The sequence below is a fragment of the Vicugna pacos genome, chromosome 4 (genome assembly GCF_048564905.1).
Source record: "Vicugna pacos chromosome 4, VicPac4, whole genome shotgun sequence".
Taxonomy (NCBI): Eukaryota; Metazoa; Chordata; class Mammalia; order Artiodactyla; family Camelidae; genus Vicugna; species Vicugna pacos.
In genome coordinates this window covers 55,629,806-55,646,730 of record NC_132990.1, presented here as the reverse complement: position 1 = coordinate 55,646,730, position 16,925 = coordinate 55,629,806, and the positions used below count along the sequence as shown (strand labels likewise).

The 16,925-nt window shown below is 37.9% G+C and overlaps 1 protein-coding gene across 4 annotated transcripts in view; it reads right to left on the bottom strand.

Annotated features, from left to right (window-relative positions):
• The window catches only part of SLC44A1 (solute carrier family 44 member 1), a 172,193-nt gene that overhangs the window by 48,336 nt on the left and 106,932 nt on the right, over positions 1–16,925 (bottom strand). For all 4 annotated transcript variants that reach the window (XM_072959868.1, XM_072959870.1, XM_072959869.1 and 1 more), the window contains exons 7-12: positions 15,420–15,509; positions 11,251–11,390; positions 9,760–9,946; positions 8,631–8,796; positions 7,265–7,421; positions 6,470–6,553 (exon numbers count right to left, since the gene is read on the bottom strand). In XM_072959868.1, coding sequence (XP_072815969.1) covers positions 6,470–6,553; positions 7,265–7,421; positions 8,631–8,796; positions 9,760–9,946; positions 11,251–11,390; positions 15,420–15,509 — 824 coding nt within the window. The remainder of the gene's footprint in view (positions 1–6,469; positions 6,554–7,264; positions 7,422–8,630; positions 8,797–9,759; positions 9,947–11,250; positions 11,391–15,419; positions 15,510–16,925) is intronic.

The following is a 16,925-nucleotide window of genomic DNA, read 5'->3' as shown; positions in this document are numbered from 1 at the left end:
CAACACAGAACATTTCAGGGCCAAGGAAAGAGTACTGCGCTGAGTGGGCCACTACTTGTGGCCCATAAACTTCTTTCAGTAATAGAGCAGCAGGAAATTATGGTGCTCTTTGAGAAACACAGTATGATTTTAATATATAAAATTCCATCATACAGATTGGGGTAACTTCTTATCACAATATATTATGATATTATGTTTGCAGGCCTTCTTATCTCAAAACATATACAATATTTTAAAGAAACATATACAATAATTTAAAGAAATGACACTATTAAGTTCTTCTGGTAGCATTCATTGGCTGCTTGCTCATTTATCAGTTAAAAGAGAGCAGGCACCAAAGAGTTAACTACCTAACTGCAGTGGTTCACATTTCTTCGTCTTCTACAAAGCTTCTTTTGAAACATTCTGCACATGTCTCATGATATCAAAATGAACTATACTTTTGATCTTGTGTCACAGTAACTCAGCTGAAAAATGACAGAGAAGAATTTTCCAAGCCTGATCTATTCTCAAAGAACCCAGATGAGTTCCCAGTTCTCACCAGTTTCCTTACATATTCACCAAAGAAAACAAAAAACAAACAAAAAAAACCCCCAATTTATTCTAGAGCAGAGGTTTTCATCCATAGGCCAAATCTGCATAGCCATGTTCACTTGTTTATGGCTCTTTTCTTGTTATGATGGCAGAGCTGAGCAATTGTGACAGAGAACTATTCACTGTCTGGTCCTCTACAGAAAAACTTTGCTGATCACTGTTCTAGAGTAATGCCAAGGATCAGTGACAAACTTGTTTATGGTCTATGGAACCTACTCCCTCATCCCTTTTGAAACACAAACCACAGTTACTCATTTCCAGTCTTTTAGTAACCTTCTCCACAACTTCCAGTCTTTTAGCATTTTTCACTCTAATTCTTCAGTTCAACAACTGACAAATGTCTTTGGTAATCTGAGATATAACTTCCCTAGAAAGAAATATCTACTTCCTGTATTCTAGGACATGCTCCAGAAACTAATGAACCAGTTATTTGATAATAGGTTTTCAGGGGAAAATACTTTACCATATTAACTATATACATACTCTGTATACAAACTATAAACACACACACACACAAACACAGATATTAACTCTGATGTAAAAAAACATTATAATATCTAGAATCCAAGATATTGGATAACCCATTTAAATCAATGAGGTATTGTCTTAAATCCCACCCCCTCAATGAGGACTAACAATTAAACTATGTTGCTCTGCCCTTTCCAGTTTGAACATAACTTTCCTTGAAAGAAGACACAGAAGCAAGAGAGAATCCACACATCTCCAATCTCTGTCCTCTCTTAACAGACCAGCTGAGTCCAGAAGCAGGCCCAATGCTTCAAAACTAAAAGTTTTTTGTTGTTCTTGTTAATTTTCAGAAGCTTCAGTTTATGTGAAAATTCTTCTTCTTCCTCTGCTGCTTCTTTCTTCTCTCCCCACCCTGCAAGCCCCACTCATTTCATCTACTTTTAGAGCAAAAGCCTATTTATTTGTAGACATGAAAGGAGGCAGCAATGATTTCTTTTCTTCATGCCTTATAGTTCCAGGGTTGGATATGCTCATAGAAATTTAGCCTTCTTGGCAGTATTCCTACAGATCTACGCAGCTCCTTTATAGTCAACCTAACTGAAAAAAGTGGGTATTTCATAAACTTTCTCCCGCTCCCAAGGCAGGAAGATGAGCTGCATGTGATGCACAAAGGTCAAGACAACCTCTTCAGGAAGAACAATGTGCTACAGATCATAACAGGCCATTGAAATTTCCCTCTGCTTCTATACCTCTTAGTCCAAAGGATTCACACCAAGGTTCTCAAGAAATTCTGAGCCCTTTGCGGCTTTCCCTAATAAATGTTCCCTGAGCTTTCTGCAGACTTCTTAGTTGAGATTCTTAGAGCCCACCTACCTTCTTCCCTGACAGCCTTTCTGATCTTGAGCTGAACTGCCCAGAGAGAGGAATGGATGATTGACATTTCACCCATGCCCAACACCTGCTCAGGCAGGCTGTAGGCTTAAAGACTGTTCGATTCTCAGAAGCAAGATAAAGGATGATCACCATCCAGGAATCTGTTTAAAAGGCTGCCAGTTAGCCCAAGTGGTCCCTGGTGTGTGCATTTTTGTGTGACAGGTTATGATGAAAAAGTACTGGTCAAGTGGAAGAAAATCTGTTAGGGCAGAGGGTCGCCATGCAGGTCACTCAGGCCTGCGTGGCCACCTGTTCCAGAGCACAGCTTCTACATTTTCACACCTTTATTCTTTTCTTTACTTAAGAACCTAGAATTTCTCTTAAAGTTGAAAATCTTTACATAGTAACTCACTTAAGAGGGGCAAGCTAGACAGCAATGGTAGGAAAGGGGGAACAGGTATTTGCAACTCTGTGTGTGGATCATTAGACATTAAACAAGGGAAACAGTGACTAAAATAATCCTTTTCTTATTTTGAGTGAGGGATCGAGGGGGCACAGAGTTCAACCTGCATCAAATATTTCACTGAGTTTGGTTCTAAATTCTTACAATTTTTAAGGGGCATAAAAATTAAAAATACTTTGCAAATCCTAATTTAAATATTGTATTTAAAGTCATCACTTGTCTTAGTTTACAGCATGAAACAGGGAAGTTTGAAATGTTTCTGTATTCTCTATAATAAACTATTATAAGTTTTCTTTAAGTTGCACAAAAGCATGTATTCAGGGTGACCCTTAAACAACGAGGGGTAGTTAGGATGCCAGCTCTCCACACAGGCAAAAATCCGCATATAACTTTATGGTCTTTATCTATGGTTCCTGCACCCACGGATACAATCAACAGTGGGTTGTGCAGTACTGTAGTATTTATTGGAAAAAATTCGTGTATAAGTAGACCCACACAATTTAAAACTGTGTTGTTCAAGGGTCAACTGTAGGAAGCAATGTGTTACCATCACAAGATCTAGGCAACCTTAAATCTGAAAACTTTTTCTACCCCTAGGTCATGTGATCTGCCACAAGCTACCAGGTTCAATTTTCTCATATATAAAAGAGAGGAAATGTGCCTTCCTTACAGAGCTATAGAGAGAAAGTAATAATCTATATAACGTGCTTAGTGTAGCATCAAGGATTTAAGTAGGTGCTCAAAAAATAACTCCCACTCATACTATGTAGAGAAAAGCTTTATAATCTTAAGAGCTTATCATCCAGAGAGCAGATACTCTCCAGGGTTAAATGTACATCTTCAAACAGTGTCAAGGTAAACCAAGGCCTGAGTAATCCAATGCCCAAAAGAAACAGATTCTAGTCGTAACAATCTCTCTACCTAAAGTGAATTCTATCTGTTAGATCTGACTTACAACCACTTTCCTGTGCCATTAAGATATGCAACTGCAGAAACAAAGAGCAGTTCACAGTTCATTCTGTTTATTTGCAAAACTCTAGCACCCATGCCATAAATACTGAATGGCTTATTTAAAAAATCAAAAGCTCTTCTTTGAAGCCAGCTGTATTTTCCATGCTGTTTGGCACTAACGCATGGTTTGGGACTACGGAACTTCATACTGTGCTGCACAATACTACAGTCTCCCCCCGACACCCCATGTCAACACTCTTTGCTACTAGTGTTCTCTACATTCTCTAAAGCGGTGGCAGCAAATTGGTGGCTCATCGATAAATCACACTGTGTGGCCCAAAGACCATACAATGTTTGCTTGGGCTTACTCAGTTATTCCTTTCTTATTAGTTGTCAACATTTTAATAGCAGGATATAAAACGCAGGTATTCAGAATTCTGGGTTCTCTCAGAAAACTGGAAGAGTTAGAAACTGACAGTACACTAAAGCTAAGTAGTAACTGCCCTCTTGGATGGAATATGAGCCCTCCAGTTTTCCACAGTCTCTACCGCTCTCTATTGCTGTGGGCCTTGGCTGCTGCACCTGCACTCCATTACATGAGTAATGGAGACCTCAACTGGCCCTGCAGGGGTTTGCGTTGTCCTGTCCTGCTCAAGGCTTTTGACTTCAGACTGTATGCTGATCTCAGGAGTGGAAGCAAAAGAAAGGATAGGAGGCAAAGGATGCAAAGGGCCATTAACAAACTCATTGTTAACCATTTTCAAAGAGTACTACACAAAACAGAACTCCAAATGGGAGAGTCTGCACGTGAAATGTGAGCAATGTGAGCCACACTGCCTGGCACACAGTAAATGTTCAATAAATGCTAGCTCGTACTATAATTAGTAGTATTATTTCACTGTTGTCTACTGAATATTCTAAAGATAATCTTAGAGAGTAAACAGGTGATAAGAAATCTTTGAAAAATAAGAATGAGATTCACATCATAAGGTACTTGAGATATATAATGGAGCTATACTAATTAAATATTCCAATACTGGCAGAAGAATAGGCAGATCAATGGTACAGAAAAGAAAATCCAAAGACAGATGTAAGTATGATATATTAAATATATGATTAAACCAAAATTTCACAGCAGAAGAAAGGACAGATTGAACACTAACTGGTCCTGGGACCACTGATTAAATCCCAGATAAACTAAAGAGTTTATTTAAAAAAAAAGAGAGAGAGAGAAAGAAAGAAAGAAAAGAAAAAGAAAGGAAGAAAAGAAAAAGAGAAAGAGAAAGAGAGAAAGAGAAGAAGAAAGGAAGAAAGGAAGAACGAACCTCTAAAGGAATCTAAGGAAAAATGCTAGAATATATTTGATCTTGAGGTGGGGAAAAACATTTTAAGAATGAAAGCCAAGTAAGAAACCATGAATGAAAAGTTGAAAAGTCCTAACAGACCAAATAAAAACTGCTGCACATCATAAAAATGTAAAAGAAACTTACTGTGGCCAGTACTATAGTATAAAATTTGCCACTCACTGAGGACTCGCTGTGTCCAAGCACATACTAGAAGCACGGCGGACTCTTCACCCTCACGGTAACAGGCACTGTAAACGATATTATTGGCCCCATTTTACAGATGAGGGCTTCTCAGACATTTCCACACCGAAGTGAAATACTGCAAACTTCTCCTCAAAGCTAGTAAGTGTTTTAATGAAAGTAAGTGCTATGTTAGCACGGTGAGATCACAGGTGATGTTTTGCTCTTGTCTCGGTTTTCCAAACTCTTCAGTATTTTGTATTACATTTATTTTTAGAGAAAATGGAATCATTCTTAGAACTACCTTTTGAATTATCTTTACCATAGCTCACTTATCTTAGAGTAAAACATGGGAGTTCTTTATAAAAAACATTAAATGGGGCAGGGGGAGAGTGACACCAGCACTGACGAGGTGCCTAACGAGGGCTACATGCCCCAAGCGTTGATTTACCTGTACTATACTTCATCCTTACCTATAGCCTATGAGGACAGGTATATTTTTCTCCCTTTACTGAAGAAGGAAATCGAGACTCAAGAGGTTTCACTGAGCTTGCAAAACAGTTACACTGCTGGTAACTGAAATGCATCTTCAACATCTGGGCTCTCTCTACTGTACAGCTTCCCGCCCCAATTATCCACTGTACCTTCTCCAACAAGGCTATAAACGTGTGGACTCACTCCTATGTGTATGGGAAAACAGACTTCATTTTCAGAAAGCAATGATAAATAAAGGAGACAGAACCAAAGGCGTGGGCCGACTCTAGCATCTTGGTGCCAGCTATGGCTTCATCTCTAGGTGAGCACTAAGCTTACAAGAGCCGACTGTATGGGATACCACGAGAAGAGGGCCCCTTCTTGCACAAGCAGATCATACTTCTATACCAAACTGTTTTGAATTTGAATTTTAGAAAAGTCTCTGGTATTCAGTACCGCCATGATCCCCACCATCTTAAATAACTTCAAACAGATGGGTGCCCACCCAGCTCTGAAACATTTCACAGAACGAGGGTTAAAAAGATTCCACTGGCAACTGGTTCTGATGCTTAACTTGTCATGACAAGAAGTTTTCTAATGTCTTCAATAAGTTTACTAATGTCTTCAATATGTTGACCTCATTTCAAATAAAACTCCTATGAAAACAGGAGACATGAAGCACCAGTGGTCATCAGTCTCCATAACACAACACTTCAGATTCCTCAAGAGAATTGTCACGTATTAGTTCAGAATCACTCTCCCTAAACTTTTGCTCACATATTAGAAAATCAAAGATGAAAGGACGTGAATTAAGGAATAAGAAATAAGTGCCTTTCCTGAAAGATGAATGCTAATGATATTTTATCAATGTGTTATAATTAATTAATAATAAGCCTGATATTGTATCAATGTGTTATAATTAATTAATAATAAGCCTTGGTGAGAACATACATTACTTTTAAAAATAAGAGTATGATTGAAATAGCTATACCTGATCAAGGCACAATGTACACCACCATGAGAAAAACAAAACGTTTTTTAACTAAGTTCAATCTTGGAAGAAGAAACAATGAACCTGTCTTTGAAAGTGAATGTTAGATGTATTTTTAAAATATTTTACCTGATTTAAATAATTTAGGCACTTTTCAAGACACCAAAGGCAACAAATGCAAGATTTCAGCACACATCGAGCACAAGCATTTTCCTAGAAAGGATGAAAAATTGAAATAATTAAAGGCCAAAGAATCAAACCATCATACAGAATATTGCTAATGTTAGAAAAATAAAAATTAAAAAAGAAATCACAATTCATGCTTCAAAGCCTCCACACTCACCCTTTGTTACCTCAAAATGTAATGGCTGAATTATATTTAATCAGTTGAATTCAACATTGACTTAGTAACCTATTGCATATAAGACAGAGTTAAGTGTATAAAACCAACAAGGAGCTTATAATCTGGTAGGAGAAAGAAGAAAGTGCTAAACATAACAAAGGTTAGAATCAGAATACAATACAGATACTAGTGCTATGGGAGTGGAGAAGAGAGAGAGAGTTCACTAGGGAGGTGAGAGGAGTCAGGGAAAGTTTCCAGGAGGCGGTGGCATTTGAGCTAAGCTATGCTGAAATGCATGTTATTTCCACAGTCAAAAGCAGGGAGGAGGTTCCAAGGAGGAAGGTGAGTCCACAAAGAGGAAGAGAAGTACAGGACATTTTGGGAAACCAGTGGTTAGACGGATTTTGCCAGAGGGTACAGGGTGCAAGGGTGGGAGACAAGGGGGAAGAAATGGGTGCTACTTGGCAGGAACTTTGAAAAAAACATTCACACTTGGGCTTAACATCGTTGGAGCTTTGCTCCATGCAGAAATGAAGTCTGGAACATGCCCACAGAAAGTCCAGAAACATTTTTTTCCTTACCTTTCCTTTGAGCTGACTGTGAATATACATAAGGATCATTCGTGGAATTTTGACTAATGTGATAATGAAAGATCCTTTTGCCACGGTACCAAGGTGATAACGAATAAGGCGATTCACTGATGCCAAAATAGGTGTAAATGGCAAATTCCTTTTATCCCTATTTTAAAAATGACCGAAAAAAGACAATTAAAGGCTAGACCAGGCTGGAAACCCAGAGATGGTTTAGAATCCAATACAGTGAAAAATGAGTTCATTTTTTCTTTTTCTAGCTCTATGACAAAATGACAAAGTAATACAAATGCCACAGATGTACCACATAAAATTAATGTTTCATTTCTCTATGCTAGTTTCACAGGGTTCTTATGCTCTAATACTTTAAGTTAAATAAAACTGTGCTTTGACCAATCTTTTTAGTAAATAATTATGGGGTTAATTGTACAGTCAGATGATGGAACTTAAAAAGATAGTCTATCTAGATTTGGCACCTCATTCTAACAGAACACTATGAAGTCTACACTGTATATTCAGCTCTGAAGTTAGGAAAGGAAGTCACAATATTTGTTCTGATCCATAGAAATTAAAAAAGACTTGGTGCCCTTTGATGGACTTTTATATAAAGCAAAAGTATATAAGATACCACAATGAGATTTATTCTTCTGCTAAGTTAATTTATATTATGACCTGTCATTCTGACTAATTTTTTGAGAAAGTTACAGGAGAGTATAAAAAATGAAATAACAACCTCCCACTTTCCTACCTTGCAGGATTATCAATTACACGTTTTGTCATATTCACTTCCAATTACTTTTTAAAGAAATGGAAGTCTTACCAGCCTCAGTTCCATTTCCTTCAGACACAATCATTTAAATGATCTTAAGTTTTCTTTTCTTTTTTTTTTTTAAAGTATAACCGACCTACAACACTGTGTTAGTTCTAGATACATAACACAGTGATTCAATAATTCTACACAGCACAAAAGGATCACCACAGTAAGTCTAGGTACACTCTGTCACCATACAAGTTATTATAATATTGCTGACTGTATTCCCCATGCTATGCTCTTCATCCCCGTGACGCGCTTATTTTGTACCTGGAGGTCTGCATCTCTTCATCTCCCTCACCTATTTCACTCATCCCCCTCTTACCCCCTTCTCCCCTCTTGCAACCACCTGATTGTTCTCTGTATCTATGAAACTGTTTCTGTTTTGTTATGTCTGTTCGTCTGCTTTGTATTTTGGATTCCATATACAAGTGAAATTCTATGTTATTTGTCTTTCTCCGTCTGACTTCTTTCACGTAGCATAATACCCTCTAGGTCCATCCATGTTGGTGCAAATTAAGTTTTCTGACATGTATAAATCCTTACCTAGTAAAATAGTAGGTTACCACAGCTCCTGCCACAGTCATCTGCTGACATGCCAGAATAAACTCACTGATCCAAATCAGGCCCACCAAATGATACCACCACATGTACTGCAGAGGCCCAGAAACTCTGAACTCCACAAAGCCTTGGTCATTCTGAACAGCACTGCCTAGGAAAATACCAAGGAAGGAAAGAAGCACATAAAGTATAAACCAATAAATATGGCTATTAAATGTAGGAAATTAATCTGACTTCCAACAATATGCCCTACCCCCAAACCACTGACTTTATGATCACAGTGCTATTTCATTAAGGGAAAAAAATAATTACCACTTTAAAAGTTGTGAAGCCAAACACTGTACAACTGAGCACTTCGTTTTCCTCAAAGGCATATATACAGTTTTTGAAAGTTGTTCTTTTTTGAATATAGTTCTTACCACACTATCAGTTACTTAGTTTAGGCATGACTTTTCAAACACTTCAATGTTTTTTCAGAGGTTATTACTGTCCAATAATTATAGACCTAAATTATTAGCCAAGTATAGAAATTAATATTATTTTCCATTGGTGATGATGTGCTGAATGGCCAGAGAACCTACATAAAAGCTTACTATCCTTACACCACTCCTCACAATTAATTTCATTTAGACATAACCTTCGATAATAAGTATGGCTACAAGCAGGCCTAAGAATCTGACTACGAACTGTATCATCATTAGCTCTACCTAGTTTCAGGTCATTTCCAAACTAGGAAGTCCCAAGGAAGCAAGTTGACCTTTGGCCATAACTAGGGTTGGAGGCAACTCCAGAGCGCCACTGGATTCATTAGTTCCTCTTAGAACAGATCCAGATGTCTGAGTCAGTACAGGAGCTTACTTCAAATCCACCACCATCTCAAAACAAAACTAGGATGTGATTTCAGGCCCTACCTGGTTTAGACTCACTGTGCTCGGCTGATCTAAAAATCACAAACAGGGAATGTGTTATTTGAAAGCCATAACCACTGCTGGTTCTCATGGCGATTAGACCTTGGTCCATAAATGTCTTAAGAATGACATCTCTCTGATGTCTTAAAGTATTTTGATGCAAATCAGATTCATCACTAAAAGAAAGAAGCAACATGTTTTCTTACCAGCAGTGCCAAGAAAAAGAAGTGTCATGATCCAGTACACCCAGAATAGGACCAGAGCAAAGAAAGTCCAAAAGGGTTGGAAGACTAGCAGTGGCAAGTGAATGAAGACCTTGCCGGCCACGTGGAACAAGGCGATGGTGAGAGCAACCCGTTTGCGCATGACCAGCATTATCAGGAACAAGATAACCTGTACGGAGAGAAAGGAGGGAAAGGTTCTAGCTGCTGTTTCCAGCAGTAAAAACAGAAACTAAACAACGGTGGAAAATTTTAACATAACCCTTCACTTCTAAATGGGAAAGCATCGTTCTCCAAATCTCAATGATTCATGGTCTGTATCTCTCTTGCAGCATTTATCATTTTAAATTATATATTGAAAATGTCCTTTAAAACTAAACATAGAAGGATTTCTCAGTTTATTAATACATCCTTGAATTCTTCTACTTTTTCCACTCATTACGAATCAAAACGTGTTGTTTGTCGTCAGGATGAGACTCTTAATTTGTTTGAACAGATATATGCTTGTCACTCTGAAAACAGGGAAGTCCACATGCCGTGACTACAAAAGCAGACAGACATGTACCTCATCTCCCTTCCTGGACCTAGAGCACCTTAAGAGCAGGGTCCTTGTTAAATTTGCCCTTTATCACCCCCCACTCTGCCCTGGCACCTGGCGCAGAGAAGTGTACTTGAAAGACGATTAGCAAATATTTGTACAATGATAGAAAACAAGTATCTTTTGGCACCAACAGTTTTATGGTGACTTTATTTTTTATTTCTAACGCTCAATGAAAAGCCTGGGATTGCTCCAAGAAGTGGACTGAGATTTTTTTCCCCCTTTTCTCAGAGAGGAGATAAACTGAGGATAGGAATGTAGATTATTTAACCAAATGTTAATTAATAATTTTACTGTATAGTGGCTAGGCGGCACAGTTCACCTGTATTTCTGAAATAATGTTGCTAAAAGTTTAAAAGAAAAAAATGGGAAAATAATTAGTGACTAAGTAAATGGAATGGCATGACATGGCTTATCTCTTAATATACTTTTCTATAAGCAAAGAGAATTGTTTTTTAAAAAGTAATTACATTATCTTATGACAGTAAGAAATATGTTGCTAGAAAATGATAATGTAATATTTTAGGTGAAAATTCTCTCTCAAAAAGCAGGCAGTGCAGAGGAGAGCAGTACTGCTCAGTGGTAGGGTGCATGGTTAGCATACACAAGGTACTGGGTTCAACCCCAATACCTCCATTAAAAAAATAAACTTAATTACCCTTCCCCTTAAGAAAAAAAGACAGTGCAGAACAAAATGTCACATCAGATAGCATTTATCAATTAGGGAAGACTTTTGAGTATGTCATACACTCTGGGCAGAGATTTTACCTAACAGGGATCAGGGTTTGGCCTGTAATAGCTAGGAGTGAGTTTCTGCTTCCTTAGTGATCTGTAAATAAAAACATAAACCTGAAAGATACGCCTAGGCCTGTGCTCACCGTGAACACTGTAGCTGAAATGGCATAGATGAGGAGGGCCCGCAGATTGTCCTCAGCTATCTGAAGCTGTTCAGGGATAACCGCTTCTTTGGGAGACCGTCTTTGCTTTGCATACAGCCACCACAGTACACCTGTGCCACCTGGAGGCAAAAAACAATTGTTTTTGCAATAATTAGCACAAGAAAGTGTGTAACATAAACCCTCCATTTTCCGGACCCTCCTTATACACCACCATGGACTAATGCAGCAACAACCCATTTGGCTGGGAGGTGCGTGGCTGAAACTCTTTCCCAGTGTAAGGGGAACTCCAGTTACTCCACTATCATCTTCCACATTAGGCACTTATAAATCTTTCAGTGTATCAAGTAAATTTCCTTCAATTGTATTTCTTATTGTTTATTTTTGTTATTTTTTAATGTTTAAGTTTTTATCTTTATTTATTATTATTGTTTATTGTTTATTGATTATTATAAGCTGAGAGAGAGCCAGCAAGGACAGATGCACCTTAGAGGAACTGGTCACAAAGAGAGCCTCAGAGCCTGTTTAAGTTAGGCCTGTAGGAAGCAAGGAAGGGTCACAGAAGTCAGTAATGAAGTTGAGGAAGAGAAAGATCTCCTCTGTTGTACTCATCACAGTAACCCCAGTGCCTAGTGCTGACACACTCATGCAGCTGAGGAAGTATCTGTACAATGAGTAAATGAAGATCAAAAGAGTAGTTCCCACCAAAGGTAGGAACAAAGACAGGAAATCTTTGATAGCTTGAAAGCAGTGAGTGCTAGGGATGGGGATTTTTATCTCCATCACTGGTTCAGAGATTCTGAGATCCAGACTGAAGAGGGAGGTCCACCTGCCTCCATGTAAGAGAGCTGCATCAGATGCCTTTATTCAGTCCATTCAGCAGACATTCTGAATGCCTCCAGCATCCACTGTTTTAGGTGCTGAGGATAGAGCAGTGAACAAAACCAAGCCCCCACCTTCATCTCTTATGGAACATATATAGTTAATGGGGAAACAAAAAAATAAGGAAATAAGTAAAAACACTGTATATTAATCAAAACTATGATGAGGTATCACCTCACACCAGCCAGAATGGCCATCATTCAAAAGTCCACAAATGACAAATGCTGGAGAGGCTGTGGAGAAAGGGGAACCCTCCTACACTGCTGGTGGGAATGCAGTTTGGTGCAGCCACTGTGGAAAACAGTATGGAAATTCCTCAAAAGACTAGGAATAGACTTACCATATGACCCAGGAATCCCGCTCCTGGGCATATATCCAGAAGAAACCCTACTTCAGAAAGACACCAGCACCCCAATGTTCATAGCAGCACTATTTACAATAGCCAAGACATGGAAACAGCCTAAATGTCCATCACAGATGACTGGATAAAGAAGATGTGGTATATTTATGCAATGGAATACTATTCAGCCATAAAAACCAACAACATAACACCATTTGCAGCAACATGGATGTCCCTGGAGAATGTCATTCTAAGTGAAGTAAGACAGAAAGAGAAAGAAAAATACCATATGAGATTGCTCATATGTGGAATCTAAAAAAAAAAATAAGAAGAAGAAAAGAAAAAGAACATAAATACAAAGCAGAAACAGACTCATAGACAAAGAATACAAACTTGTGGTTGCCAAGGGGGTGGGGGGTGGAAAGGGACAGACGGGGATTTCAAAATGTAGAATAGATAAACAAGATTATACTGTACAGCACAGGGAAATATATACAAGATCTTGTGGTAGCTCACAGTGAAAAAAGATGTGACAATGAATATATGTATGTTCATGTATAACTGAAAAATTGTGCTCTACACTGGAATTTGACACAACATTGTAAAATGACTATAACTCTATAAAAAATGTTAAAAAAAATAAGGAAACAAGTAAAAACATTGTATATTAAGTCTAAGAAAAAAAAAAGCTGCCTAGTAAGGGGGATAAAAGTGCTGGGGTTGGGAAGGTGGTACAAGTTTATATAAGCTAGGCAGGCAGGGCCTCCCTGGGGTGAGGTGACATGTGAGCAAAAGAATCAAAGACAAGGAGAAAGCAGTCTATGAAACTACCTAAGGAAAAGAGTGTTCCAGGCAAGAGGTAACAGCAAGATGTAAGATGCTGAGTTGGGGCCATGCCTGGCAGGAGAGAAAGGAGGAGGCCACTGGGGCTACACAGAAAGTGTAAGAGATGTGAGCAGAGGAGGAGCTGGGCACCAGATCATACAGAAGGTTTTGTAGGGCTGGTGAGGAAACGGAAGATTCAGAGTAGAGAGCTGTACACATAGGTGGACAAGATAGATGCCTGGGAGATAAGCAACTGGTCTGAAATCTGTGTAAATCAGCCTGACCGCCATCTGCACTCAAGTCAAGAGTGAATATTGTCAAAGGGAATTCCAGCTTTACCTGTTGGCAAACATCAAGCATGAATTTTTCTTGTTGAACATGAGTAAACACATCAAAACAACCATCAGTTTATGAAAAACATTTCAGAGAAAAGGAAATACTATTTCCATTTTGGAATCTTGACAGTATAAGAAAACTGTTTGGAAAACATTTAATATTCTCAAAAAGTGGAATAAAATATGCTCTCTACAAACAAAAATAAAAAGTTGAAAGAAAGGCTGAAATTCACGAACAATAGAATGAGATAATAGTGATGGCATCAAGGAGGAGATTGCTCACAACACCCACAGTAGGTTTCATGTATTAAACATTTAAATTTGTGCCAGGAATTAGCACAAACAGACATGACCATATTTAATCACAACACTGTTAGGTGGGTATTATTAGCTCCACTTTACAAATGATGAAATTGAAATTTAGGGAAGTTCAGTAGCATGCCAAATACCACATACTGGGTACGTGGCAGAGCTGGGATTCAAATCTACTTTTACTGTAAAAGTTATCTGTCTGTTATGAGCTGAATGTTTGCATCTCCTCAAAACCCATATATTGAAATCCTAGTCCCGGATGCAACAGTATTTGGAGGTGGGGCCTCTGAAGGCGATTAGGTCGTAAGAGTGGAGCCTCCATGAATGGGAGTAGTGCCCCTATAAAGGAGATCTCGGAGAGCTCCTTCCCCTACCCAGCCCTGTGATGACGCAGCAATCAGATGGCTGGAACCAGGAAGCTGGCCTTCACCAGACAGCAAATCTGCTGGTGCCCTATCTTGGACTTCCCAGCCTCCAGAACTGTGAGTAAAAAGATGGAGTACGTCAATAATATTTTAACTTTAATAAAAACCTGAATAAAAAAACTCTGACTATTTAATAAGCGCTAAAAAGTGGGAGTGGGCAGAAGGGAGTAGGGTTGACAATAAAGAAAGTTTTATGCTAAATTTAAAGGAGGGAGGGGAAAACTCAACAAATATCGTTTCATTTCAGCCTTTACTAATTACAGGATTCTAGATTAAATAATATTTTCTGAAAATGTATAGGTTACTAACTGCAGAAATAAAAATAAAATGTATACCATCCAAAGCAAGGGTGAAAATTCTTATATTTCTGTTCTCTACCACAGAAGTAGTTAGGTATCACAATTATAATTAGTAGGGGGAAATTTTTTAAAGGCAATAAACACAGAAAACCCAGAAGTTTTCATCAGAAACACTAAAACAAAAACGGAAAATAGAATGTCAAAAGACAGAAAAATGAGTAATAAAATTTTTAAACACACACACAAAGTTATCTTGCCAGGAAAATTTTTCAACCAGAAAGAACTTCAACAACTTAATGGTTGAGTCAGTCCTTAAAAAAGTGGAAGATAAAAGGAAAGGGTCCCTTCACTTGCAAGGACGGAGCACGGGAAGAATTGAGTGAAAATTCCAGAGCAAGAAGCAGAACAGAGCCTCAACCGACTCCTTTTCTCTTGGGCTCTTTCCCCCAAAACTGACACGGACAGAAAAATGTTAGCAGCCCCCAACCCTGCCACCTTTAAAAAAATAATTCCACTTGCTTTTATTCCAAAAGCCACTTACCTTGCCATTTTATGTGATTTAGTGATCTCACAGTGAACGAACTTAAATGTAATCCACTTACCAGTCTTTACAGATTATAAGCAAAAAGAAAATTATTTAAAATAGCCAAAGTAGTTCAAAATTGAGGCATTGTTAAAAGCAAACTTTAACTCTCCATTCTAATTACTACAAAACAAAGGAAAAACAGCTTACCAAGAGAACCCAGGATGACCAGAATTGTTAAGATCCACACAAGTATTCTTGATATATACCTGATTATCACCATCAAAATCATGGACAGAACTGTAGGGAAGATAAATAGAGAACACACAGAATATCATTTGAAAACAATGGAAAATAAAAAGTGAAATTCTCTTTCAATTGTTTTCTCCTAGGAAAATAATTTGTTGCTATTGACAAGTTCATGACCCCAATTTAGGTAAAAAGGAAACTGGCTGCTTGTACTTGACTTTGGTATTTGTGCCACTTGAACAGCATCACGTGAAACCAAACCACGTAACTGTGGGTTTATAAACGACAGAAAAGAATACATGCAAATGGACATGGTGACTCAAAAACAGCACAGAACTGTTGTGGATTCACCACAGGAAGACATCAGAACTTGCATGCAAACATATACGCCAACACACAAAGTGTAGAAAATGACATGCCATGGTGGTGACCAGAAATATTACCACAGGTAGACAGAGATCGGTTAAATTAGGCGCTACACTTCCTTTAGTCATTTATGCATTTCAGGACCAATTTTGATGTTCAATCAACAAGCTAGATGGTATTTATCTTTCTTTGGTTGTTTCTCCTGTAAAACTCTAAGAGATGGTCTGACTCTATAGAGCAATACTCTGGAGCCAAAATTCCTCTGACCTTACTTCTCAACTGGGGTCAGGGGTCCTGATAGAGAAGCGCTTCAAAAAGGAGCAAAGCTTAGTCTGAGTTAGTTAGCCAACTCCTCTACCCATCCCAAGCTAAATTCCAACATGCCAAAATCTTGAGTGAAAATCTCAAACTGAGATTCAACCCTTGCATGGGGAAATTCATTTCTGAAATCATAATTTGTTCATTTTTAGTTATCCAAAGTCTCACTTCATAAACAAATGAATAAAGATCTTAAACCTCAAAAGAGAACCATTCTAATAAAAAATGGAATTCCAATGGCTTAACAACATTATTAGCATTACTTTTAGGTTTGGATTTTTTTCTTGATTAAAGTATTCAACTAGTTCAGAAACCAAATAATTTTTATATAAAGCTAGACTAATAGTCAAGTTTCCTTGGGTCACTTGCAAAGTCAAATAAATGGTTGGGATCTGTGACTAGGTAACATTATTAAGGTACTCACATTTGCAATAAATGTACGGGAACCAAAAACAGATGGGAGCGTTTCAAATATCACAGAAATAGCTTTTCATATGGACAGCATTATTTCAACTGAGTCAAGTACTACCTAAGCAAAAAGAAAATACTCTCTAATGACAAGACAGAAATACAGCTAGTCTTCTCAATGACTATAATTGGTGTTAACAGGCATTAAATACTCATTTTACTTATATAATGAAATAGTTGTTTGGTTTCTATCACAGTTTACTTCTCCCAACTAAAAAAAGTCTGTAAATTCTGATATGGCTGCATATAGTTCTAGGATAATACAGGGAGTTCACATCTTGAAGATAACATTTATTTGATTTTATTTATTTTATT